This window comes from Heteronotia binoei, chromosome 4, assembly GCF_032191835.1.
Source record: "Heteronotia binoei isolate CCM8104 ecotype False Entrance Well chromosome 4, APGP_CSIRO_Hbin_v1, whole genome shotgun sequence".
Taxonomy (NCBI): Eukaryota; Metazoa; Chordata; class Lepidosauria; order Squamata; family Gekkonidae; genus Heteronotia; species Heteronotia binoei.
The window spans coordinates 18226341-18238942 of record NC_083226.1 but is presented as its reverse complement, the minus strand read 5'-3'; the positions used below and the strand labels follow the sequence as shown (position 1 = coordinate 18238942).

At 47.4% G+C, this 12602-nt stretch overlaps 1 protein-coding gene across 1 annotated transcript in view; it reads left to right on the top strand.

The window, feature by feature from the left end:
- TBX15 (T-box transcription factor 15) overlaps positions 1–12602 on the top strand; it is a 76055-nt gene that overhangs the window by 21783 nt on the left and 41670 nt on the right. Inside the window, exons 4-5 of the mRNA XM_060236886.1 lie at positions 224–391; positions 5171–5235. Of these exons, the coding sequence (XP_060092869.1) occupies positions 224–391; positions 5171–5235 (233 nt within the window). The remainder of the gene's footprint in view (positions 1–223; positions 392–5170; positions 5236–12602) is intronic.

The window sequence follows — 12602 nt, the reverse complement described above, 5'->3', positions numbered from 1 at the left end:
CATTGAATGCCCACGAGTTCTTGGACTTAATATGTAAATAACTTCTTGAAACAATGGTGATCTCGGAGTGGGGGGGTGGCCTAATATGCAAATGACCCTGCCAGACTTTTTCTTTTTAAAAAAAACAAAACAAAACCCTGCTTATAAAGCTGCCGAATTGAGGTGCTGACATTCAGATAATTCTCCCCTTCCTTTGTTTCATTTTTGCTCCTTTCAAAAAAAGATTATCCTGCACTCGATGCACAAATACCAACCGCGCATCCACGTGATCCGCAAGGACTTCAGCAGCGACCTCTCCTCCACGAAGCCAGTCCCCACCGGCAATGGGGTGAAAACCTTCAACTTCCCCGAGACCGTCTTCACCACGGTCACGGCCTATCAAAACCAGCAGGTAACGCCCACCCCCCCCAAAGCCGAGCCCCTGTCAACCCATCTGCTCTTTCATCTCAAGGATATGATCCTGCCTTGTCCCAGTGATAGAAGTCTGCTTGTTGTACTTGTGCTAAACAGTCCCAACAGCTGTGCAAATGAGCTGAGGGGGAAATTGCATTCCTTGTCCGGGAGAGGCAGGTGGGAGATTGGCTGGTCAAAGCAGTACTGCACGCTTGATCCGGAAGTTACTCGCTGCCAATATTTTATTCCCTGGTCCATGGCCTGTTAGTAACCGGGCCATGAGTTGTATAATTATTTCATCATATATTACAATGTAGTAATAATAATAATAATAATAATAGGACGTTGGATTTATATCCTGCCCTCCACTTCAGATTTCAGAGTCTCAGAGCGGCTCACAATCTCCTTTCCCTTCTTCTCCCACAACAGACACCCTGTGAGGTGGGCGGGGCTGAGAGAGCTCTCCCCAGAAGCTGCCCTTTCGAGGACAGTTCTGCGAGAGCTATGGCTGACCCAAGGCCATTCCAGCAGCTGCAAGTGGAAGAGTGGGGAATCAAACCCGGTTCTCCCAGATAAGAGCCTGCGCACTTAACCGCCGCACCAAACTAATAGAAATAAAGTACACAATTGTATCATCCCGAAGCCATTCCCCCCCCCCCCCCCGCCAGTCTGTGGAAAAAATTTCTTCCACTAAACCGGTCCCTGGTGCCAAAAAGGTTGGGGACCGCTGTCCTAATCCATGTAGTAATATTGCATTATTTGAGGAATGCAGCATTACACAATCATGGAAGACATTGTAATAATGAAGCTTGGTCTCCCCATGCTTTGAAACCAAGTGGTAAAATCCTGGGATGGTCAGAGTGGGTGATATTGTTTCAGATCATGGGTGCACCGTGCAGGATTCCGCTTTCGAATGTTCCCCCGTGAGAAAAGCTAGATCCAAGAGTCAATGGAAGCCACATAAGGTTGCATGGTGACATCTCTGTTTAGGCAGCTGTTCCACAGTGGGGAGAAGCCCCCAAAACTGAGGGAGCCCCCAAAGGGACCAGAGGACAGGCGACCCTACCCAGAGCTGGGTCTTGGTCTTCACTGTTTTCAGACCAGGAGCCCACCATTATCTCCATGTGGCCGTATGACACCATGGAGCTGAACCTTGCAGCAGGAAGTCATGTGACAGGGTGAGGAGGACCTAAAGTCTCTGGACATACCTGTGCTAATAAGGGGGCCTATCTTCTGCCACTCCTACTGATTCTTTCAGAGAAAAGGTAGGGAATGTGGAGACGTTGTGCTCTAGGTTGGTACACTAGTTCCAGCTTCTCCCATAAAGCAGCACAAATAAAATAAAATAAATGGCAGCTTTATAGGAGATCACAACGCAGCAGAAGGGGTTTCACGACTTTAAATGAGAGTCCCAATCTATGGGTTGAAGATCACAACTTTAAATAAGAGTCCCAATCTATGGGTTGAAGACCACTGCCGTTTTCCTGAATCCAAAAACAAGTTCTGAGCTCAGAATGCCTATTACAGCACTCTTAAGTGAGGAAAAGGAAAGGTCCCCTGTGCAAGCAGCAGTCGTTTCCAACTCTGGGGTGACCGGGGCTTTTTTTGGAACAGGAACTCCTTTGCATATTAGGTCACACACCCCTGAAGTAGCCAATCCTCCAAGAGCTTACAGAACTCTTATTACAGGGCCTATTGTAAGCTCTTGGAGGATTGGCTACATCAGGGGTGTGTGGCCTAATATGCAAAGGAGTTCCTGCTACAAAAAAAGCCCTGGGGGTGATGTTACTTCCACAACGTTTTCACTGCAGACTTTTTATGGGGTGGTTTGCCATTGCCTTCCCCAGTCATCTACATTTCCCCCCCAGCAAGCTGGGTCCTCATTTTACCGACCTCGGAAGGATGGAAGGCTGAGTCAACCTCGAGCCGGTTACCTGAAAAGCTAGCTTCCGCCGGGGATCGAACTCAGGTCGTGAGCAGAGCTTAGGACTGCAGTACTGCAGCTTTAACACTCTGCGCCACGGGGCTTTTACTCTTAAGTGAAGGTATCAGCAATTTATCATAGCGGACGGAGGGAAAAACAATATTGTAACAAGCCAAGTAGCATTACAATATATTAGTAGCACGGTGGTCTTTGCTCTAAGCCAGCGGAGCAAAGCAAGACGACAGCATAAATTCGTTTGAAAGGGAAAGACAGGTGGTGTAGCCCAACTGGGGGGAAAAACACACACGGTGATCTACAGCATGTGACCGCAGATTCCAGAGAGTGAAAAAAAAGGGGGCTTAAACCAAGGTCAGGAGATTTGTCACATGTATGTTTGCATTTATATAGCATTCATACAGAAATCCAAATCTTTGTACGACCCACAGAAAGAACCAACTAAACAAATAACATCTAGGGAGCAGGGCAATTGTTTAGTCATTTATAGGTATATATTTAATGTTTATTATTCTTAAGATCTTAACTGCTTCCTGAATTCACACAACACTTAAGGTGAGTTTCCGCAGCTAGTTTGGTGTATTGGTTAAGTGTGTGGACTCTTATTTGGAAGAACCTGGTTTGATTCCCCAGTCCTCTACTTACAACTGCGAGAGTGGCCTTGAGTCAGCCATAAGTTCTCACAGATCTGTTCCTCTCAAGAGCAGTTTCTGTCAGAGCTCTCTCAGCCCCACCAACCCCACCTACCCACAACAGACACAGGGTGTCTGTTGTGGGGAGGGGAAGGGAGAGGAGACTGTAAGCTGCTCTGAGACGCTTTCAGATAGTGAAGGGCGGGGTATAAATCCAATTTCCTCCTTTCCCTCGTCTTCTGATTTTAAAAATGAATCATATTTAAGATATGGATAGATTCGGGAATCGAGCAAAAGAAAGCTGGAATGGGCAGTTGTTGAGAGCATGTGGAGAGCATGTGGGCCTTGACTGACTGTTTGGAGCCAGTTTGGTGTAGTGGTTAAGTGTGAGGACTCTTTTCTGAGAGAACCGGGTTTGATTCCCCACTCCTCCACTTGTACCTGCTGGAATGGCCTTGGGTCAGCTATAGGTCTCGCAGAGGTTGTCCTTGAAAGGGCAGCTGCTGTGAGAGCCCTCTCAGCCCGACCTACCTCACAGGGTGTCTGTTGTGAGGGAGGAAGATAAAGGAGATTGTGAGTCGCTCTGAGACTCTGAGATTCGGAGTGGAGGGCAGGGTATAAATCCAATATCTTCTTCTTCTTCTTTGGGTGTGCCAGGGGTTCTTTCAGCTCTTGTGAAGCTACAGTTTAACTAGATCTGTAGTTGAGCATCTGAAAGGAGGATCTCAGTAACTGGCTTAATTCCCTGACAAGCTGGTAGGGTTGCCAAGGTGAGGGTCGGGAGGAGCAATGGCATGGGAGAATTCTTTTTTTAAAAGCACCCTCACGTATTTACCAGAAGTAAAACCATAGAGCTTCCAGAGATTCCTAGAGCTACCCTTTGTCACTTCCTGTAACAACTTCCGGTATGTGTATGAAGCTAATTTCTCTGCCACAGCTCCAAGGGGTGGCAGCTAATGGGATCTGGGAGTGAGGTATTCCCCACTCGCCCCCAGGGAGCTTGGCAACCCTGCAAGCAGGACAGATTGGGAAAAGGAAGAGGATCGGCGGGTCAACTAGTCTAGCTCCCACACAATGCTGCAAACCCACAGTTCAACCGTATTGACCAGCAGTGTTCCCTCTAAGCTGAGTTAGTGTGAGCTAGCCTCCAGCTCACACATTTTTGTCTTAGCTCAGGAAACATGGCCCCAGAGCAAGCTAATGTATGCAGTCGCTCACCACTTTAATGCCAGTAGCTCACCAAGCAGAATTTTTGCTCACAAGACTCTGCAGCTTAGAGGGAACATTGGTTACCTGGTGGCTGTCCAGCCCCTGTTATCAGACCAGCAGTAGGGGAGACCACACCCGCCCGGGGGTAATTTGTTCCATTGGGTTTTCTCCTAACATCCAACCAGATTCTACCCTCCTGTCATTTGAATCTAGACTTTGCCCTCTTCCCTATGACTATGAACGCTCGGACACTTGCGAGTTTAGCTCCCCTCCCCTTTGTAAGCGGTAACCAGGCAGCCAGCTAACTGACAGGCTGTTGACAATCTACCAACCCCCAAATCTCCAGAATTTCCCAACCCAAGCTGGCCGCACTGGCTCTAGTAGAATGTGTGTTTAGAAGCATATCGTTAACCAGGGGTCGTTTTGTAGAAAAAAGAGGTGCCGGAGTTCATTACCACAACTCATTTGCATAACTCATTTGCATATACCACACACCCCTGACCTCACTGGAAGGTGTACTAAATTGTATCAGCTCAGCATCTACCTTAAAAGGCTTCTTGAATTAGAATTGTTGTAAGAAAACCTTACTCCCATCGTATTTTGTAAATTCCTTTCTCCTATGTGGCCACACAGTGGCATGAGGAAGATTTCCATCTGTCTGCTTTAGATGTTTGGTTATTTTCCCATTTTTTTTTTGTGCGGGGAAAAATATTAGAAAGCTTGTCGAATCTTAATGTTTGGCGAAATTCTCACAGGGGGTTGAACAATGGAGCCCAGAAGCAAGTATTTTTTGTGTGGGGGGGGGTGTTTAAGAAAGAAAGAGCACATTAAAATGTAGTGCTTCCGGAGAGTTTTCTGTCTGTCATTCACATTTTGAAAACTATTTGACTGGTGGGGGCGGGGGGGAAGGTAGGGAAGAAAGGCAATGAGGGAACTATACACCATGTAATGGGAAGATGGTAACGGTAGGAATCAAAATGTATGCCTTCTATTGCAGATCACCAGATTAAAAATTGACCGGAATCCATTTGCAAAAGGGTTCAGGGATTCTGGAAGGAACAGGTAAGAGAGTTCCTTCATTTCCCCCGTTTGGACTTTAGGCTAACTCTTTCCTAATTACCCGCATTGACTTGTATGCTCCTCACACAACATGCATCAAGAGACTCTGACCGATTCTGCGGTTAGCGCTTGCCTCCCTTCTGTGCAGCTCTCCTTATGGCGGTTTCCCCCCCCAGATTCTACACTGGCATCTCTGGAGCAGGGCTGCATGTTCCCTGCTCGCTCCCTGCCCTGCACAAACTTGAGAGCCAAGAAGAAGACTGGGACAAAGGCTGGTGCAGAAATGATCACTGCCTCCAACCCCCTCTTTGGGCCAGCCTGCTGGTGCCTATAACCAGGGGTGGAATTCTAGCAGGCGCTCCTTTGCATATTAGGCCACACACCCGCTGACGTAGCCAATCCTCCAAGAGCTTACAGTAGGCCCTGTGCTAAGAGTCTTGTAAGCTCTTGGGGGATCGGCTACGTCAGCGGGTGTGTGGCCTAATATGCAAAGGAGCGCCTGCTAGAATTCCACCCCCGCCTGTAGCTCAAAAAACAAATACAATCATGATATGGATGCTAAACGTGATAGTAACCATCAAGTATAACGGTGTACAATATTAAGTAAAGCTTTTCCGGACAACATGCCCAATCAATGAATAACAACAACAACAACAACAACAATAATAATAATAAAGAATAGCAATTCATATATTATAATGATAACATTCAATATCCTTAAGGGACAATCCAGCAACTGATACTGCAGGGGTGGCCAACGGTAGCTCTCCAGATGTTTTTTGCCTACAACTCCCATCAGTCCCAGTCATCAGCCATGCTGGCTGGGGCTGATGGGAGCTGTAGGCAAAAAAACATCTGGAGAGCTACCGTTGGCCACCCCTGCAATACTGCAATGCACATCTCTAGGATAACGGGCTGTGAAAGATCAGTGTTAAAACATAAGAGTACAGTCTCTGAACACTAAAAACTAAAGAACCTCACATACGATCAAACAGCAGTCCTAAGAAACAAGTCGTAGTGAAGCTGATTCTGTTGAATTATAGAAGGGCTTGCTCATGAGTAGCTACAAGTGCTGACAAGGTTCCTTAAGACACAGCAACCATATCATGGTTCTATTTGTGTGGGGTTTTTTGGGTGTTTGTGAGTCTGCATCCATTTCCAAAGAGCTGGTTGGGGAGACCACTTTGGGCTGTGCCAGTCTTCTGCTTTGGAGAGGGTCTAAAGAGAGCTTCCAAACCCAACCATGGCTTCCATGCATTGGTTGGGGCTGGGGCATTGTACATACATCCTGGTACCCACTGAACATTGTCTATACAGATGGTTGGATCAGGTTGTCTATTTTCTGGATGCTTCGCAAGGACAACAGAACTGGGCAGCATGCGGGCTTCTAGCCACAGAAGCTGCCAAGATATTTTAAGTGGCCTGGATATCAGAAGATAATACTGCTCAGGTTCCCCCAGTATGGTCAACTTTGTTATTTCCATTTTAAATACTACTGTGATGACGATGATGATGATGATGTCAGTTTATTATTACAGTATAGATCAAAGAAAGGAAAGGAAAGATCCCCTGTGCAAGCACCAGTCGTTCCCGACCCTGGGGTGACATTGCTTTCACAGTGTTTTCACAGCAGACTTTTTACGGGGTGGTTTGCCATTGCCTTCCCCAGTTATCTACACTTTCCCCCCAGCAAGCTGGGGACTCATTTGACCGACCTCGGAAGGATGGAAGGTTGAGTCAACCTGAGCCAGCTACCTGAAACCAGCTTCCACTGGGATGGAATTCAGGTCTTGAGTAGAACTTAAGACTGCAGTACTGCAGCTTTAACATTCTGTGCCATGGGTTCTTACTATAGATCAAAACAGGGGTGGAATTCTAACAGGAGCTCCTTTGCATATTAGACCACACCAACGCATGTAGCCAGTCCTCTAAGAACTTACAAGGCTCTTTTTTGTAAGCTCTTGGAGGACTGGCTAAATCAGGGGTGTGTGGCCTAATATGCAAAGGAGCTCCTGCTAGAATTCCACCCCTGGATCAAAACCATTTCCCCCCCATAAAATACAGAAAGTGCACAACCATTTGTGTGGGAGGAGGAGGAAGAGGATGGTTCAGCAAACCCTATTTAAAGGGACTGTGGTCCCTTTCAGTGGTGTTTGCAGGACCACAAATTGCTTTGGTTTGTGAACAAACCTCTGGGTTTGGTTCGTGAGCCACAAACCAGGACCAAATCTACATGTTTTTTGAGGAGGGGGGGGGGCAAAATAAAAAATGGCACCCCCTTATGGGCCATTCTATCTTATGGTCCCTTAGAATACAATAGACTCCATACCCAATTAGGCGCCCCCCCCCCTCCATCGGAGCACGGGGCAAGCACTCCCCACTGCCCCCCGCTAGATCCAACCCTGTCCTTCTCCTCTGCCCAGGAAACCCTGAGAAGTGTGGCTCTGGGAGCTGGGGTCAGGGGTCTCTAGGCCCTCTCCCCAAACTACATCCCCCAGAATTCTCTGGTGGAAGGAAGCCTTGAGAGTTAAAGCGATGGACGGCCGGTAGAAGTCAAATAGGGGAGGGGGGAGAGAGGGACCCCGGTTGCCTGGGTGAGAAGCAAGTGGGTCTTTCCAAAGCCTTTTGGAGTTTCCAGCCGAGACAGGACTCGTTTGTTCTATGGTCCCATAGAATACAATGGACTCCATACCCAATTTGGCATCCCCCCCTCTGTCGGAGTCCGGGGCAAGCCCCCCCGCTCTGCCCCCCCTAGATCCGGCCCTGCCACAAACCATGAACCGAACCGCATTTTCCTGGTTCGTTCCTATCCCTATTGGAATGAAACAAAAAAAGTCTTCACCCTCTGGTGGAAGACTGAAGAGGACAGAAAAATCTTCCTGGGGAGAGAGTGCCAGAGCTTTGATGCCGTGACTGAGAAGGCTCTCTTTGGGTTGTCACCCACTTGATCTCAGGAAGCTGGGATATCACAAGCAGGGACTCCAAAGATGACCATAATGGTTGGGTGGGTTCATGGGAGATAAGATGTTTTGTTGCACTAGAGCAGTCATTCACAACTAGATTATCTAGTTCACATGGGAACATCTGCTTCCAAATGATTACGGAACATCTAGTTGCATGTGGATAGAGACTGTCTGCTGAAACAAATGCAACAAGCACTGAATAAAAATACAATGAAAATTGTTCATCCCCCACCCCCCCCAAAAAAATTGCTGTGAATGTGCTTGAAACTTAGCATAGCCAGAGCGAGCCAAGGTGTCCGAGTGAGAGGTGTATGTGGATGATGGTGCTTTATTCTTCCTCTGCCCACAGAAGAATATAAGAAGAGCCCTGCTGGATTAGACCAATAGTCTATCCCAGGGGTGACCAAACTTGCTTAACATAAGAGTCATATAGAATAAATGTCAGATGTTTGAGAACCTTAAGGAAGGAAGGAAGGAAGGAAGGAAGGAAGGAAGGAAGGAAGGAAGGAAGGAAGGAAGGAAGGAAGGAAGGAAGGAAGGAAGGAAGGAAGGAAGGAAAGTAAATGGGGGAGGGAAAGGAAGGGAAAGGTGAAAGAAAGCAACTTTATATGCATTCTCCAAACTGCCAGCTGGCTTGGCTTGGAGAAGTGATTTAAAGTGATTTAAACAGAAAAATGCCTCTCCAAGCTGGCTGATGGGGTGGTGGAGGCTTTGAGAGCCACACAATATGTGTGAAAGAGCCACATGTCCAGGGGTCGTTTTGTAGAAAAATAGGTGGCGGAGCTCATCCAGGGATTGTTATGCAGCTGCACCTACTATTCAATGGACAAGGAGGTAGAACTCTCAGATGGAGGAGGTGGAACTCTCAGAAAGGTTCAGGAGCTGTGCTCCTGTGAGCTCCCGCTGAATCTAAGGCCTGCACATGTCTATCCAGCCACCCCTGGCCTATCCATTCCAGCATCCTGTCAAACACAGTCGCCAACCAGTTCCTCTGGATGGCTAACAACGGGGCACAGAGGCTGATGCCTTCCCCTGATGTCACCTCCTGCCTCTAAAATTCAGACGCTTCGTGCCTCTGAATGTGGAAGTTCCCCTCAGCCACCAGGGCTAGTAGCCATCGATAGACTTATCGTCCAAGAATCTATCTAATCTCCCTTTTAAGCTGCTTACTCCTGTGGCCATCACTATATCCTCTAGCAGTGAATTCCACATTTTAATGCTCTTCACCACCACCACCCTTCCCTAGCTGAAGTTCTGTCTGAGGAGCAAGCTGTTTCTAATATTTTTGACAGGGCAGGTGTTCAGTTAAATGATACTCAATCACATGAAACCGCCTTGTAGTACTGAATCAGACTGTCGGCCCATCAAAGTCAGCAGTGTCTACTCAGACTGGCAGCAGCTCTCCAGGGCTTCAGTCAGAGGCTTTTCACGTCACCTCTCACCTGATCCTGTGAGCAGCAGATGCCATGGATTGAACCTGGGACCTTCTGCATGCCAAGCGGATGCTATGCCGCTGAGCCACAGCCCCTTTCCCTTTGTTTTGGGATCAGTTTTCGTTTTGCATTAGTGAGCTTCTGGAGCAGCAAAATTTTAAGAAGCCTAAAGACATAAGAACCAGGGGTGGAATTCTAGCAGGAGCTCCTTTGCATATTAGGCCACACACCCCTGATGTAGCCAGTCCTCCAAGAGCTTACAAGGCTCTTTTTGGTAAGCTCTTGGAGGATTGGCTACATCAGGGGTGTGTGGCCTAATATGCAAAGGAGCTCCTGCTAGAATTCCACCCTGATAAGAACTATAGAGGCTCATACAATGTAACTGTGAACAGCCTCCTCGACCATTGTGTATTACCTAAATGTTTTAGGTAGGCAAGTCTAGATGAGTTGGTGGTTCTTTCACACATTCTTTGCTAGTTAAGAGTGAAATCAGAAAGGGAAGTCTACGGCTACCAGCTTCCAGGAAGGGCCTGGAGAACTTCTGGAATTACAACTGATCTCCAGACTATAGAGAGGAGATTGCTACAGCGTCGCTGTGGTACATGATGTCATTTCTGGTTAGGCAACTGGAACTGACATCACAGTGTCATGTGACACCCTTCAGTGCCTACTGGCACCCCACCCAAGCTCCTGAGAAATGACAGCTCTGATCAATGCCAACAGAAACTACCCGTTCATCCAAGGTGCCCAGATGTCTGTCTGTGTGTCTCTCTCTCCAGATAAGAACATAAGAGAAGCCATGTTGGATCAGGCCAATGGCCCATCCAGTCCTACACTCTGGGTCACACAGTGGCCAATATATGTATACACACACACACACACACACACATATACATATACATACATACATATGCACACACACACACACATATATATATACACATATATATGTGTGTGTGTGTGTGTGTGTGTGTATATATATATACACACACACACATTGTGGCTAATAGCCACTGATGGGCCTCTGCTCCATATTTTTATCCAATCCCCTCTTAAAGCTGGCTATGCTTGTAGCTGCCACCACCTCCTGTGGCAGTGAATTCCACAGGTTAATCACCCTTTGGGTGAAGAAGTACTTCCTTTTATCTGTTTTAACCTGACTGCTCAGCAATTTCATTGAATGCCCACGAGTTCTTGTATTGTGAGAAAGGGAGAAAAGTACTTCTTTCTCTACTTTCTCCATCCCATGCATAATCTTGTAAACCTCTTATCATGTCACTCCGCAGTCGATGTTTCTCCAAGCTAAAGAGCCCCAAGTGTTTTAACCTTTCTTCATAGGGAAAGTGTTCCAAACCTTTAATCATTCTAGTTGCCCTTTTCTGGACATATTCCAATGCTATAATATCCTTTTTGAGTTGCAGTGACCAGAATTGTACACAGTATTCCAAATGAGACCGCACCATCGATTTATACAGGGGCATTATGATACTGGCTGATTTGTTTTCAATTCCCTTCCTAATAATTCCCAGCATGGCATTGGCCTTTTTTATTGCAGTCGCACACTGCCTTGACATTTTCAGGGAGTTATCTACCACGACCCCAAGATCTCTCTCTTCGTCAGTCTCTGCCAGTTCACAACCCATCAACTTGTATTTGTAGCTGGGATTCTTGACCCCAATGTGCATTACTTTGCACTAGGCCACATTGAACCTCATCTGCCACGTTGATGCCCACTCACCCAGCCTCAACAGATGCCTCACAATCCTCTCTGGTTCTCACCACCCTGAATAATTTAGTGTCATCTGCAAACTTGGCCACTTCACTGCTTACTCCCAACTCCAGATCATTAATGAACAAGTTAAAGAGCATGGGACCCAGTACTGAGCCCTGCGGCGTCCCACAAGCTATCAGGGAAGCAGGATGTTAACTAAAATTTGCTGCAAGAATTAGAGAAGCTGCCTTTGAGGCACAAAAAGGCCTATGTTCAGGACTTTTTTTGTAGAAAAAGCCCAGCAGGAACTCATTTGCATATTAGGCCACACACCCCTGACACCAAGCCAGCCGGAACTGCGTTCCTGTGCATTCCTGCTCAAAAAAAGCCCTGCCTATGTTGAAAACGAAAGTTAAACGCTATTACCTGGGGTATCCTGGGAACTAGAGACCTGGTCGGAAGTGGGAAAGAGAGGGATAACTAATGAAGAATTCTCAACAAATCCCCAGGATTCTTTGCTGGAAGGAGCCATGACAGCTAAATTGGTATAAAAACTCCCAGAGGCTTAGAGTTTCTAGGTTCCTCCCCCCCGCCCCTGGTTATTGGCAGGGGATGGGGGGTAGGGTTGCCAGATCCAGCTTGCCAAAGTTGTAAAGGGACAGTACAGCAAATCCCTTCACCCATAAAGGCACAAAGCAGTCAAAACAGGGCCTCTCTATGATTCCCTTCATTAAAAAGGTTGTGCAAGCACCAGTCATTTTTGACTCTGGGGTAACGTTGCTTTCACAACGTTTTCATGGCAGACTTTTTACGGGATGGTTTGCTATTGCCTTCCCCAGTCATCTACACTTTTCCCCCAGCAAGCTGGGGACTCGTTTGACCGACCTCGGAAGGATGGAAGGCTGAGTCAACCTCGAGCCGGCGACCTGAACCATCTTCCGCTGGGATCGAACTCAGGTCATGAGCAGAGGGCTCCGACTGCAGTACCGCAGCTTTACCACTCTGCGCCACGGGGCCCTTCATTAGATGTATATAAAAGACCTCATCGGCAACTGACCAGAAGTGGAGGAGAAAACAATCATGCCCAATGGGAAACTAGCCAGATGTCAACCCTCTAATCAGTCACAGAGTGGGAGGCTGGGTGAGGAAGACCCCATCCATAGTCTGGCTCTCAAGCTACGGTGAGATCATTGCCACTTACCGAGGTCCAGGAGGCCAATCTAAACCCACACAAGAGCAAACGAATCTTAGGGGGAGGGACGG